The 14,991-nt window shown below is 50.8% G+C and overlaps 1 protein-coding gene across 2 annotated transcripts in view; it reads right to left on the bottom strand.

Annotated features, from left to right (window-relative positions):
* MKX (mohawk homeobox) overlaps positions 1 to 12,246 on the bottom strand; it is a 73,406-nt gene extending 61,160 nt beyond the window's left edge. The window contains exons 1-5 of one of the 2 annotated variants that reach the window (XM_004470747.4): positions 12,143 to 12,246; positions 11,039 to 11,277; positions 9,298 to 9,457; positions 1,613 to 1,766; positions 873 to 1,211 (exon numbers count right to left, since the gene is read on the bottom strand). In XM_004470747.4, the coding sequence (XP_004470804.1) occupies positions 873 to 1,211; positions 1,613 to 1,766; positions 9,298 to 9,457; positions 11,039 to 11,226 (841 nt within the window). In that variant the 5' untranslated portion in view covers positions 11,227 to 11,277; positions 12,143 to 12,246. Of the gene's footprint in view, positions 1 to 872; positions 1,212 to 1,612; positions 1,767 to 9,297; positions 9,458 to 11,038; positions 11,278 to 12,142 lie in introns of those variants that run through there. The other variant, XM_023592377.3, reaches the window with a different exon arrangement.
* Between the last annotated feature and the right edge of the window lie 2,745 nt (positions 12,247 to 14,991).

Below are 14,991 nucleotides of genomic sequence, written 5' to 3'. Positions count from 1 at the left end.
AGAGCCCTCCATGGGCAGGAACGAGGAGGCTCAGCTGCTACTGGGCCATGTGCTCGCGGGCTGAGGTTTCTCATCTGTGACCTACCATAGCTGGACTAGACGCTTTCGGAAGTAATTCCCGGCTCTAAAACTCACTCACTCATTGGCATTTTCAAGACGCAGACTTTCTCTTCCCTGGAAGTGGATAATACATAGCCCTCGTTCCTAAGCAACTTGTTTCAACACTTGTTAAAGAGCACAAAGGTCTCAGGAAACTGAGGTCAAGATTTAAAAAAAAAAAACAAGTACCAGACTTGCAACTCCAATAGAAAGCCTGGGGCAGGTAGAGATTCACTATATCTGGAATGAAAGCAAAATTTTCAAACTTGTGCTTTCCAGGAATGAAGGAAAAATTTCTAATGCAATCTTAAGCTAGAACCTATTCTTCCCTCCTGAAAGCCATGGTGCCTATACTAATTTGTGCTCAGATCCCAGCAGTATTAACAATCAAAAAATTTAAGAGAAAAAACAAATGCAAAGTATCTGTATGCCCTGTTAGATTCCAGATCATTCTTCCATTATAATTTATTCATAAAGGCCAATGTACACCTTCCCTAAGAAACTTATCATAATGAAAAATTATCATTAAGAATGAAAGGCTAACCATTATTTTAAAAACAAAAATTCCCCAGTGCCTGCAAAACCATCTACCTACAAAGTTCTGATTGACAATTTAAAAATAAAAGCCTTGAAACGGAACTGTGGGCAATAGATGGATAACCAATGGATGCAAAAGCAATAAAATTTTTGCCTGCATACATGCCAAAAATAAACCCTTTTAATTCTGTTACATACAGGGTATGGTGGTAATTGCTATAAAAGCTCAGACTCACCTGAACGATAGACGAAGTTGCCTTCGGTTTCTGACGATGATGATGGAGACACCAATTCTTCCTCAAATTCATTGGAGCTAAATGACCCCGAATGGTTCCGTTGCCTGGTTTTTCCCATCATGGCAGCGTTTGTGGCCATGACATGTCTCAAAGAGTCATTAAGGTAACGGTTCAACAAGCTGCTCTTATATTTCGGGGGTGACACGTAGTCTTCGCTGGCACCTGACTCTGGTCTCACTCCAGCTTTTATCACTGAGCTCTCGCTTTTAATCGCAGGATGGTGAACCGGCTTGTTATAACCTCCTTCGTTCATGTGGTTTCTTGGAGGATTCTCTCCATCTAAGGGAGAAAACGATCCCATACTTTTACTCAACCACTCAACTGTCATACTGAATCATTAAAAACATATCAAGGAAAAATATTCAAAGTGTAGAAAAGTATCTGCTGTTTGGGGTTATGAAAGCAGCAACTGTATGTCGTTTCTCTGTACGGCAGCTTAATTTTTAATGGATTTTACAGAAAATGCTATCCTGACACATGATAAATCAATACACAAGAGGAAAAGGCCATAATTCTGCTGGTCATTTATGGTATTGTAAAAGTGAAGTTACATCATGCAATCAAAAAGAGCTGTTATGATACCACCCTATTTGGGGGGATCAAACTTAAAAAGAGTAATTGAGGTGAACTTTTTGTTACAGAGACAAAGCAAAGAAAACAAAATAAAAGTATGAACACACCTTCAGAACACGAATCATCACTGCTTACGCTAAGCCTCTCGGCGTTTCCTTGAACATACTTGTTGTATAATTTTATTCTTAACGCCCAGCTTAAATCTGGCTGCCGCACTGTATTCTTAAGCCGACGTCTTGCATTAGCAAACCAATTTGACACCTAAAAAAGTAGCAGTTTTCAGTTAACAAAACATAAAAACATAATTGAGCATATGATTATTTACCCTTAAAATATCTAAGTCTCTCTCAGCATCTCTAATGGTTAAATATCCTCAGGACTCAACGGTACCGGATATTTATATTCACATTCATTCATTCATTCATTCATTCAACAAGCATGCTGCGCACTTATGACTATATTACGGAAGTTAAAAAAATGATGACACTTTGTCAGCAAGAAATTTTCAGTCTAGTAAGAGAGGTGGGATAGTACACAGAGAACTCTTTATAATATGAAATAATGTGATAAATGGCACAAGGGGCATTCAGATAAAATGATGCAGGAGTACCAAGGAAGAGGAGCTATTTCCACCTGGGGTGCAGGACTTCACAAGGAACTTAAGCCGGACTCTGGGGGAAAGACAGACCACGGCAGGTAGAGTGGGCAGGTAAGTGTAATCCCAATAAAGAGGATGCAAGAACAACTATAAGTGAAATTCAAGAGACTGAAGTGGCTGAGGAAGAGAAGAGTTAAAGATGAACTTGAATCACCAAACCCGTGTGGCCAAGAGAACAGAACATCATTTTGAGGAAGAAGGAATGGTTTCGGGATAATGTGATGGGTTTGGGGAAGGTTTAAGTTACGGTATGAGGAAAGCACCCAGGGAGACATCTAGCCAGAGAATTAAAATACATATGAGATGTAATGGGGAGGTAAGAGCTGAAGCTGAGAGAGCAGACAGGAAAGAGAGAGGGTCAGCACCAGCTTTGGAAACCACCACCAGTTAAGGAGACGGAACTATTAAAAAAAAGAAGAGCTACCAATGCAGTCAGAGAAAGAACAATTAGAGAAGCAGGGGAAGGGGGGAAGCCAAATAAAAACACCCCTCTTTCAGCTAGAAGTTGAGTGCTTCCAAGGCTAAAAGATGATGGCAGAAAATGAAGAAAACACTCAAAAGCAAAAGAAAATGACATCCATTTTTTTAAAGGTGCTATTGGATTTCTAGAGGCTAAAATGGCACCTGAGGTTTCTTCTAAAATATTTTTCTATTTGTATATATATATATATATTTATATTTTAAAACGGAAAGGGCAATATTTGTCTTTAAAAGACTGAAATGTGGAATGAGAATTAAATGTCTTTCTGAACATGAGCCCAGTTACTATAATGTTTTGTGTAGCAGTGTTTGCACTGGAAGTTTCTTTGGTTTGTTTTTAAAAGATTTAGACTAAAAATAAACAATTGTTTCATGGATCTGCAGTGAATTCTACTTACACAAACAAACAAACAAAAATTTTTCCTCCACATCCCCATGGGTGAAACAAGGTAGTTTTCCCCACTTTATATAATTATGACCTATTCAGTACTGCCTTTTTTGTATCTTAAACAAGATCACTGTCCTTTTAAAATTATGTGCCATCATGTAATATCTCACCATTGCATGTCAAAAGTCTTAGTCCTCTTCAAATCCTCTTCCTGTCCAGCTGTTGTGTTAACACTGTCATGACTCAGCCTGATTTTAAATTTTCAGCCTTTTGCATCCTCCACAGACTGACAAATATATACTGAGCAGCCACTGTGCTTTAGCCACTGTTAGGTGCTGGGTGGGGATGGACAAGCTTGCCCCTGCCTGCCCAGAAGGACCAGCAGTGAAGAACTAGATGTGACTGGGATGCATTCAAGGGGAACATTCAAGAACACTGCCCAAATGTTCGTTCAAGTCCTGGTGACATCCTTCAATCTTACTTCCCTGTCTTCCCTCCTGTGCTCATACATTGATCTTAACCATCATCAAATTCAAGTGGCCATGCATCATTTTGATTTAATGGCTTAGTGTCTTCAAATTCTCATTAATATCTATTAGCCTATAAATGTGGTATCACAGAAAGGGACCTAGCTGCCAGAAACCTGCTATGTGACATTAACTAAGTCACTCAACTCTCCTGACTTCAGATCATCTATAAAATGGCAGGGCTCCACCAGCTGGTTCTTAACATCCTTGGCCGGCTCTAAAATCTAAGGTCTATGAATACAGCTGAGACTCCCCTAACCAAGCCGGTTCTCTTCTAGCGTTGGTACTAACCCACCTTCTGCTCTCCACTGCTACTCTCTTTAGCCATCTGATACGTGTGCTTGTCATTCTTTGCTCCTCCCACGCACAGAGGACAGCTTGCAACGTCCCCTATGCATCCATCACTCGTGTTTATTACAATCCAACTCCAAACCTTCTTCACCGAAAAGCACAGATTTCAGACTAAGATTAGAATTTAACACAAGCATTCTACAGTACAGTGTAAAAATCCAATTCTTATGAAACTCTCCACATAATGAAAATGCAATGGCCCTCTAATTAAAAAAAATGTATATTTACTATACTATAATTCTAACAAGAAAAAGGAATTCATTTAAATGTCACATGGGGGAAACGGACTTTGGCCCAGTGGTTGGGGCGTCCGTCTGCCATGTGGGAGGTCCGCGGTTCAGACCCCGGGCCTCCTTGACCCGTGTGGAGCTGGCCATGCGCAGTGCTGATGCGCGCAGGGACTGCCCTGCCATGCAGGGGTGTCCCCCGCGTAGGGGAACCCCGCGCGCAGGGAGTGCGCCCGTGGGGAGAGCCGCCCAGTGTGAAAAGAAAGAGCAGCCTGCCCAGGAATGGCGCCGCCCACACTTCCCGTGCCGCTGACAACAACAGAAGCGGACAACGAAACAAGACGCAGCAAATAGACACCAAGAACAGACAACCAGGGGAGGGGGGGAAATTAAATAAATAAATAAATCTTAAAAAAAATAAATAAAAAAATAAATGTCATATGGTAGGATTAGCTAGCGTTTCACTTACAATGGTCCTATCTTTTCTATTGTTTTACAGACTCATGATTCTTATCTTATTATAATAGTTACACACTAGGAGATTTTCCAGAAAGATTTGCTGCTGTCTAACACACTGTTTCTAAACTGATTTCGTAAGTTTGACTGGCATCCAATTTGCTGATTTATTTACTTGACCAATATATTATTACCAGAAATTTACACGAGAGCCAAAGAGTTGGATATAGCCCACGTGTTTAAAATTTACTTGCACTCAGTTGTGCAAACAGCAGACAAATAGTTGGTTAACTAATGTGCATGAATAATTTTTCCATTTTCTTTTCCTGATGAAGTAATGAAAACTCCATCTGTTTCACTGAAGGTAAAAAACCAGTTCAAAATTTCAATCTATAACCGACTTGGAGCCCTTCAGCTTGACATTCAGATTCTCTTTAAATTCTAGGTGAGAGGCATCCTTCCCAAGAGTAGGTTCTGGAACCTCATTTTAATGTCAACTTCAGAGCTTTAAAAGCCCCATATTTTAGAATGAAAGCTTAGGGAACCAAATCTCTAGAAGCTGGAGGAGAAAATTAAGTAATTTCCATCTGACTAACAAAAGGGTTGACACTGATCCTGCTGACAGCGTAGTCATTAGAGCAAGCCCAGAGTGCTACAGTGGCATCTGTCCACCCATGAATATGCTGAATTTATAAACTCATTCTGGGTTATTCGCCTGAAATATGGAGCCTGTCATTTCCATACAACATAGTAGAACACTTGGAAGAATGCAGCCAGAAATCTAAGATTCTGTCAGAACATCTAACAGTTGTTACAAGCTTTGCAGTTGTTAACTGTTCAGCAGAAACTTTCACCCAATCCAAGCAAAACCCAGTGTATATCAACACAGGGGGCAGAATGCGCAGCCTTGCAATTTTAACCAAACGGTACACAGACATACGACAGGACTTTGAAACTCCTACTTTAAGAGGACGACATATTAATATCCAGTCATTCAAATGTAATCCCAGACTGTACCTCCACTACACTGTAATGGTCAGGAAAGAAATCATCCCAAAGACAGTTCATTATTATACTCCAGAAAAAATAAATAAATCTATTTAGAAATATATACATATGAACAGTGGGAAATATTGAAACCAGATTCAGTCCCCATCTACCTTTTTGTTAAAAGCATCTTCGAAGACAGTTATTCTGTGATAAACTCCAAATACTACCGTATTACAAAATCCCAATAGCATACCACAATATATTATCCCACAAGAAAGCTGTTTATATTTTGGGAGTACAGAGTGTATTTTTGTAATGTTTGTATGAAAGCCAGTGATAGGAAACCAAACGCAGTGGAATATTTGGGTTGGTTAAAGTCAAGACACACGCAAAAGTCGTCTTCTTGTTAACTTTATAAAAATTCTTGCATCTCATTTAGGAAGATGTCAGATTGATAATGCAAATTAAAATCAAGCATAGTTATGGAGAATTAAGATAAACTGCCAAGTCTAGTGAGTAGAAAGAAATGAAAGTTGCATAAATGGTTCTTTCTGCTTCATTTTTTCAGGAATTAAAAAATGCAGATGCTGATTAATGTCCTTAGAGCTCCTATTTGTCGGAAAAAATACCTTTGGAAGTCTTAAAAATACTTCTTCCACTACAATTTCAGCTTTTTATTTCTAGGTTTCAAGGGAGATAGCTGACCAGGATCACAGCCTTCCTTACCCGTGGAAGGGCAGTGAAGCAAGGCAAAATTACTTCTTAGGAAAAGTTTGACAGTTTGACACATAACCGAAAGGAAAATGTTCCGCGTAAGAGAAAGTCTCAAAATATAAGACACTGTCATAGTTAAGAAATAAAACAATCATGCTGATAGCTTGTTAATTTAAACCAGGGGAAACAGAAGATACAAAGCATTGCAATAAACAAGAAATAGGAATTTGGAGCCAGAAATAAGGGGACTACGCCAGATTTGTCCAGAAACATAAAAAATATGACAGATTTCCAGATAGTTCTTGAGTAATAAAATGAGTTACACTTGGGCTTGTGCTCTACAAAACCGTTGTATGGTATTAAAGATACAAGCTGCCCTCTATTTCCTACAATGGGAGAAAATTTAAAACTAGAACATCTTAGTCAGATTTCATGACATTCTCCACCAGTCAGAAAGGTGTTTCAGAAAGTTGCGTGGTTTTTCCAGTGTTATTTCTCAAAAGGAACATAGCAGTGGGGTGGGATGCTAAGGAGATTCAAAGATGGATAAGGCATGAGAGCTCTCCTCCAGAGGCCTCACTCCAAGGGAGCAGTTTATTCCCTGGGAGACTCAGACTCAGTAATTGGAGGTCTAATTATCAGGGATCAAAAGCTTTACTCAGATCACAGCTCTGTCTTTTTTTCTTCCCAAAGTGTAAAGTATTTTTAGAGTTTATTTGGTTTCCCAGACTCAGAATTTTCTTGGAATGTGCAATGTATGTCTGACTTATACAAATACCTCCTATGTGTATGTATGTGTGTGTGTGTGTTTATAGATATTGCTTTGTGCCTCACTGAAAAAAGTAGACCCCAAAATATATGGATTATACTATTTCCAATTCAAGAAGTCAACTTCATTTACTACACAACTTGGAAATCATTATACAGTCATCAATATTATAAATAATTATCTTTGCCCCATTTAAAAAGTACGTATTTCTGCACATTTTTATTTTTAAGGACTCATACAAGAATAAGAAAAGGATTTTGAATGGAAAGGGGATTTCATATAAATTAGAAAAACATAATAGCCTTACCAAAGAAATTAATTAAAAATAGAATTGTTATTTATGTTTGAACTGTCATATATGGTAACAAATGATTCTACTCTTGTGTTAAAATTACAGCTACTTGTATAGCAGCTCAACAAAACTATTGAGCAAGGAAATATAAGTATCTCTGCTAATGACAAATGTTACTTCTTCCAATTTAAAAATGCTTTAAGAAACAAATTTTTTTTTTTGCTTTCTGGTGTAAGAATGCAAAGCATTAAATATGGAACTATATAACCAACCAAAATAACCTAATGTATTATTGTTGATATCACAGTGAAATAGCCAAATAGCTCTATAAATCAGTAATGTTAAATAGCACACCTATTTAAACTGAATTTTGAGCACATGCTTTTACTTTCATACCTTTTTCTAATTGGAATAATTTTAAAACTACTTTTGTAAATCACTGAAAAGTTAATAGTTTTATGTTACACTGATATTAAGCCAAGAACACTAAACAAATTTCCCCATCCAGTGCGGCAGCGAATCACTATTAATACTGTTGCCTGTTAAATGTGAAGGAAAACAGATGTTTCTCTCTATGAATGTACTCTGAAAATAAGCAGACAAATGCACATGATAATTGTGATAAGCCCCAAAAAAGGCCAACTTTCATTTCCAGTATTTCCAAAATGACAATTTAAAGTACTGTGGAAAGCAATTTTTATTTCATCTAATAGTCAAAAAATGATTTCTATACTGGGCATCACCTTCCCCCTTACTATGTATTTAATGAAATGGCCAAAATTTCACAAATGCACTGCTGCAATGCTACTATAACAGGTACCAACCTTAGCAGTTTATCTAGCTCCTCCTCCTTTTCCTGAAAAACATATGTTCTGTTTACAAGTATGGCTCACATCACCATATTTATTAAAGAAAACCGTGGCGGGTTAGAAAGCGTTTGATCTGGAATTTTATCCTTTTATTTCCAGGCCCATCTCTGCCCCTTACCAACGCTTAATTTCCATGTGCCTTGGTTAGTTTATCTGCTGAACTGTTGAAAACAATCGCTTCATATTTGTCAATATCAAATGAGATGATGTAGGGACAGCACAGTCAAACGTAAATAAGCGCTGCTCACTAGAGGAGAAACCAACCTGCACCATTTCTCTACACCCGACAAGGTAACCCCGACAAGGTAACCCAACCTTGTAAACTCTGCCTCTTCTCCCTAACCACGGCTGAAACAAGCAAGCAGCAAAGGGTGTGGATCCCAGCAGATGCCCAGGGGTCTCCTGTTAAGCATACGCAACCTACACAGCCACAGCTACACATCTACACATAACCTGTACACCCCCAAACCACTTCCTGTCCTTCCAGCGCACCCCCTAGCTCTGCTACTAAAGGCCATTTTGTAAGTTCCCCTAGACGTGAGTTTTAGGTGCCCTAATAAGCGTCTCCTGCCTGTCGGGCTCTCCAAGGGTGGTCCAGGGCCAGAGGCTTCAGCCTCACCAGGAAGCCCGTTAGAAATGCAAATATTCGGCCCCACCCCTGACCTGCGGAGTCAGAAACTGTTTTAACCGCCCTCCGGGCCATTCTGATCACAATGAAGTTTGAAAATCACTATCTATATATATCTACGCAGGCCTCGTGAGCACAGATTCCCAGCCGCCTTCCTCCAACTCTGCGTTAAACTCCCCACGCCCCTGCCCCACGCCGCAGCCCGCAGGCCCTCCCGCGTGCGCGACGACAGCGGGACACTCCAGAAACTCTCTGCCCGCCACCGACGAACTCCGCACCTGTGCCAAGCCCTCACCGGCCTTCACGGAAGGAAGGAGCCGCAGGAGCACTGGCTCCGTTCCACCTCCATCCTTCTCCCGCGAGGGCGCCCCCCGGAGCACCGCAGGCACGTGCGGCGCTGTGCGCTCCTCGGCCCCTCTCTCAGCTGCGTGGACCCCGATTACCTGCACCAGCGTCATCTGCGAGCCGAGGGCCAGGAGTATCTTCTCCGTCTTGGTTGGGTACGGGTTGTCCCGGTGCTTGTAAAGCCACTGCTTCAGGGGCCGAGCCATATCCTGCAGGGCCTGCCGCTTGTGCCGCACCTTGCCACCGTTCTGCCGGGTCCTGGAGCGCGGGGAGATGGGCAGGCCCCGGTGAGCGGCGCGGCCCCCGCCGGGCTGCATTGCAGATGCCGCCGCCCGCCGCCCGGCCGCGGAGCCACGCGGGACGCCGAGCCCCCGCCCCGCCCCGCACGGCCTCCCGCCGGGCTCCGAGGAGAGCCAGGCTTGGGGCGAGGCAAGAGCTGGGAACCACCCGATGGCGTCTGCTTCGGGGTGCGGGTGTCCTTTTCTCGGCCTCCCTTTTTGAGACAGCCTTCAGGTTTAGGAGACGAGAGTTAAGTGATTTAAAGAAAAACGTGGTCCAAGCTGCCGACCTGGACTTCGAGGTCCACGGTCACCCTGTGCTCGCCCGCCGGCACCGCGCGCAATCGGGCAGCCTGGTCCCAGCGAGTAGGGTCGGGGCCGCTGCCGAGGGCTCTCGAATATTCTACACGAAATCCCCATCTGCTACCCCAGGATTTCCGTCACCCGTGGCAGGGAAAGGTCGCCCTTTGGCTGGCGGGGATAAAGCTAGGGGCACGACTGCCCCACCGCCCGCGCGCCCTCCATCTCCCTCCTATTTCCTCTGACTCTCTGGAAAGTGGGTGGCGGGGGGGCTTCCAAAGGAAGGGAATTTGTAAAAGAGAGGGGAGGAACCTAAGGGGAATGACCCCGACGGACAGAAGAGCCAAAGACTGGGGGACAAGTTGTCCCTGGGGGTAAAGGGAGACGACCTCGGGGAAGGTGGGGGAGCGTATTCAAAGGGATCCGCGCGGTGGGCCCTGCGCTCCCCCACGGCTCCGGGAGGTGTCGCCGCGCCGCCGCCCGTCACCCAGCGTCCCTCCAGGCCTAGCGCGCCTGCGCCGCGGCCTCCGCTGTTTGGCGTCTTGAAATACTTTGAAAGGCAAGTTCACCCGAAGGGACTGCTCGTAACCCGGGGTCGAAACCTCCTCTCTCTTTCACTGAGCAGCGCCGCCGCGCACCCAGCACCTGATGCCACCGTTCAGGTGGAAGGGGCAGGGGTATGCCCCTCCCCCAGCGGGCGCTCCAGGCTTCGCTGGGACCCGGGGACAGCCCGGCCGAGCCCCCCGTGCGCAGGCAAGAGGGCAGCTCCCCCGCCCCCCGCTCGCCGCGGGCTCCGAGTGCCAAGTCCCCGCGCCCGACCCCTTGGCGCAGGCGAGGCGACCCGCGGGGCTGGGCGGTGCCCGCTCGGGAGGAGCGGGAGGTCCGGCCTGGGAAGGCGCGGCCGCGGGCCTGGCCCCGGTGCCCTCGCCACCATCCTGCCTTTGCCTCCGCGCCATGCTCAGTCCTCGCCACCTCGCCCTCGGCCGCGCGCTTGCACCCGGGGCGCTGCAGAGGGACAAGCCCCCCGACCCGGAGGACTGGGGGCAGTTCCCAGGTGGCCTTCATGTCCAGCAAGCCTACTGACCCCTGTGCTGAGAAACTCCTACCTTCCAAGGACCACGCGCGGGGCCAAGAGGCGGCGCCAGCCGGGACAACCGAGGGCGCCGCAGACCCGCCTGGCCTGCCCGCGCTCCCGCGCCCTCGCCGCACCCACCCCTCGGGCCGCCAGCGCGCCGAGGGCCCCCGGCGGGGCCGCGCCTACCCAGTCCTCCGGTGTCGCAGGCCGAGGTTGTCCTTGAGGGGCGGGCCGTCGGCAATGCCCACCTCGGGGCGGGCGTGCGGAGCGTCCAGGACGCCACCGAAGGGCCGGCCGCCCCGCTCGCGCTCCGGCGCGCCGCCGTCCTCAAAAAGCACGGCGCCGCTGAGCTGGTCGAAGACGAGGGTGTTCATGGTGCGCGCGGGCAGGGGCCGGGCCGCCGGCAGCTCCGCGGGGCTCGGGCTCTAGGAGACCAAGGGGCAGCACGTTACTCGCGGCCACGCGGCGACCTCGGGCGCCCCCTGCCCCCACCCTGCACACTCGGGACAGCCTCGAGAAGTGCCGCCGGCCCTCTCGAACCCGGCCCTGCCCTGCGCCTGACCCCGGGAATCGGGAAGTGCCGCCGGCCCTCTCGCACGCGGCCCTGCCCTGCGCCTGACCCTGGGAATGGGGAATCGAGGCCCCCAGGGCACCGCCACCAGGGCACAGAAATTCCCGAGCGAGCGCCCCGGCCTGGCGCTTCCTCCCGAGCAGCGCACTCCAGAGCGCGGCGGGACGGGCGGGGCACGCGCCGGGCTCCGCACTCCCAGCAGGGGACGAAAACCCCTCGGAGCCCGCGCTCGGGAGGGAAGGGGGGATGAGTGGGGCTGTTTTGGTAGAATGAACAACCGTCTCCGCAGGCGCCAGTGAGTGAGTCCCAGGCCAGGAACCCGGGCTCTCCGGGACGTTCGTGTTTTCAACACCCGAACGGGTTTGCTGCAAACCCCTGCGTCCTTCTGGCCGCCAAGGTGCCCCGGGGCGGGGGTGAAGGCAGGGAGAGTTAGGCGAGTTAGGACTCCGGGGCAGGTAAGGGAAGAGGCAGCAGGGACCAAGGCGCCACAAATGACCCCCCACTCCCCCACCGCCCAGTTTCCTCCCAGCCCCCCGCCAGGACGCGCAGGGTCCGGGCAGGTCCCCGGAGCCCCTCCGTGCCGCCCCTCTCTGGGCTGCAGGGAACTGGGAAAGGGTCCGAAGAGGAAGGAGGCGACTGAGTAGGCAGCGCGCTGCGCTCCCCGGCCCAGCTCCTCCCGGGGCCCGAGCGGTCACTCTTGGGGACAGTCTCCAGCTCACCTCCGGGGACGCGGCGGCCGGGAGCCTGTGCCCGCCGAGTGCGGGCGTCCGCGGCAAGTTTGCGCCGCCGCCGCCGAGTGGCCGCCCGCCCCATCTCCCCGCCTCGGGGCAGCTCCTGCGACGCCCGCGCGGCCTCTCCTCCCGGGCCCGCAGCCCCCCTCCTCGCCTCGCGCGGTGCCCCCCACCCCGCCTTCCGGCCACGCGCGACGTCTGGGCCCCTGACCGCAGCCAGGAAACGACAGCTACCGTCACTCCTGGTGGGCGGGAAAGCCCGCGGCCCGCGCACCCCGGGACTGGCTCCTCCGGCGCCGCCAGGTACGTGACGAGGGGTGTGCACGGCGTCAGCGTGGAAGCCAGTTCCCTCGCTCGCAGCCCGCGTCCAACTGGCCGGCCGCGCCCGGGCTTTCTTTTCCAGTCAATCCCTGTAGCGAGGTGCGTTCGCGCCGCAGTTTGTAAAACACGCCCTCCCGCAGCGCCGCCGCCCCCCACTCAGCCCCGGCAGCCCAGACGCACCCGCGGGCTTTGCCCAGCGAAGCCGCTGCGAGAGTCGCCACCGGGGACCCTTCCCCGCAGAGAGGTCCCAACCGCAGCCTCCCCCGGGCCTGCGTAGAGCCCCACGTGCGGGACAGGCGCGGGCAGCCGCGACGCGAAGGTTCGGGAGCTCCGGCCCTGTGCACGCCGGCCCGGGGCCCCGGGCCGTGCGGGGGCCGTGTGAACCCCGGGCGCCCAGCGGACGGCGGCCCCGTCCCTCCACCGCGGGGGGCCCGCGCGCTGTCCCCAGCGCCCTTTCTCCGGGCCCGCTCACCCCACTTCACCCGATCCCTCCAGACCGCCGCCCGGGAGCTCGCTCCCTGCCGGCCCGCCCTGCGCCCGGGGACCCGGGTCCAGCCTGGGAGGCGCGGCCAGGTGCGCTCCAAGTTCCCCGCAGAAGCCCGGGAGCCGCCGGGGCGCGTCCCCAGAGGACCCCGCAGGGGCGGTGGGGGAAGGGCGGGGCCGGACGCGGCGGCGGGCAGGGGTACCCAGCGGCGCGGGAGCGCCCGCGGTGGTGCGGCACGCCCCGACGCGGGGCGCCTACCTGGGGCGGCGGGGCCGGCGGCCTGCGGCTGGCTCTCGGGCGCCCGGGCTAGGCGCGCTCCCATCCCCGCCGCATGTTCCCTGCGCGGGCTCCGGCGCGCTCGCCGCCGCCCCGCCGGCTCCTCGGCTTTATTTACCCGGACGGGCGCGCGCGGCCCGGGAACAGGAATGCCGCGGCCTTCTCATGTTTCCTGCCTGCGCCGCGCAGCCGGCGAACATCCTGCGGCGGCGACATCCACGTTCCCGGGCGGGCGGGGAGGCAGCCTCCGCGCGCCGCCGCCCTTAACCCCTCGCGGAGGAGCCCCCGGCCTGCGCGGCCTCCCCGCCCCGGCGCGGCTCCCGCGTCCGCCGGCTCCGCAGTCCCGAACCGGGGCAGGGGGGGGCGATTTCCTGCGCACTTCGGGGAGACATTGGAGAAGCCGCAGGCTCTGCTCCGACTCCAGGAGCTGGGAGGCTGCGGGGCAAATCCGGTGTCGCTGCGTTGCGGGGATTTCACCACGCGTGGCGAGGCGGGAGGGGCCACCGCGACGCACCCCCTTGATCCCAGCGATTGGCGGCCGTGAAGTTGGTATTGCCTGCTGGCCTCCTGGGAGTCTGGTTTCTGGGACCCTGAGCTTCTGGGGTCCTGGCTGTGGCAGGCACCCATTCGCCTCCCCGGGGGAGCGCTGGAGAGGCTTGGTCGCCGCAGCGCTTTAGGGGTGGGGGCAAGGGCGGGCGAGGCGAGCCCAGGTGTGGTGACAACCCGGAACCAGGGGGACAGGCAGGGAGCAAAGGAGACGGAGGCGCAGGGCCAGGGAGGGCGAGGATTTGTTTCCCACCATTACCCCATCTATGGGAAGCGAAGGCTGCGGTTTAGGTGCCAGGAGGAACTCGGAGCCTCGGGCAGCCTGAAGATCCGTAAGGCGCACGGAGCCGCCCTGGGCTCTCCCTGCGGGCCCTGCTGTCCCAGCGACACCTTTCATCTTTGCTTAAGAGCGAAAGTAGATTTCCCCAAACCTGAAAGTTAGAGCATCTTTTGCCTCGTGCCGGAGAGGTGGCCCACCTGAGCCTCTTTCTTTATTGTGACCTGAAAGTGGTTAAAACACATACTTAGGCTATTATTTCCTAGATTAAAACCACCCCGACTTTTCAAACACGCGGCAGCAACCCGGAGCAGTGGCATACTCGAAAGTAGAAAGGGACGGAGGCTTACGTTTTTGCGCACCAGACCGATACGCGTTACCATTTGATGGCGCTTCCGGACGCCCTCCGTTCTCTCTGTTATTTAACTGGAGGTTGCAGCGCTTGCGCCTGTACCTTGGCGCTGAACTTGAGTTGCTGTAAATGTGCACTTAGGTCCACGAACCCCGCTCGAGGGACGCAAAGGCAGGCATATACCCGACTGTTTCAGCCACCGACTTTGAGCGAATACACTTCACCACAAAAGCAGACGAGTAATAATTCACAGGAGGAGAGTAACTCTTTCATAGTCGCTCTCAGGGTTGATGGTCACCCGGTGGTAACAATGAAATCAGCCCCCACTGACATTTTTTTGGCCAGGTGTCCAAGGTAAAGCGGCAGGCACGTGTGTAGTTGCTCCCAATTTAACAATACTCTTTTGCTTTATTGAGCTGTGTAAATATGTTAGTTTAGGACAAATGAATTGTGTTGTTTTAATATTTAACTGTATTTGCACGGTTTGAAAATGCATCTAGAGTACTTTGATGTAAAATATATTTGCATGTAAGAATTTTTCTTAAAATCTGATAGACACTATATAGCAAAAAATCTGCAAA

This window comes from Dasypus novemcinctus, chromosome 5, assembly GCF_030445035.2.
Source record: "Dasypus novemcinctus isolate mDasNov1 chromosome 5, mDasNov1.1.hap2, whole genome shotgun sequence".
In the NCBI taxonomy this organism is placed as follows: Eukaryota; Metazoa; Chordata; class Mammalia; order Cingulata; family Dasypodidae; genus Dasypus; species Dasypus novemcinctus.
Note: the sequence above shows the minus strand (reverse complement) of the source record. Positions and strands in the feature narration are given on the sequence as shown.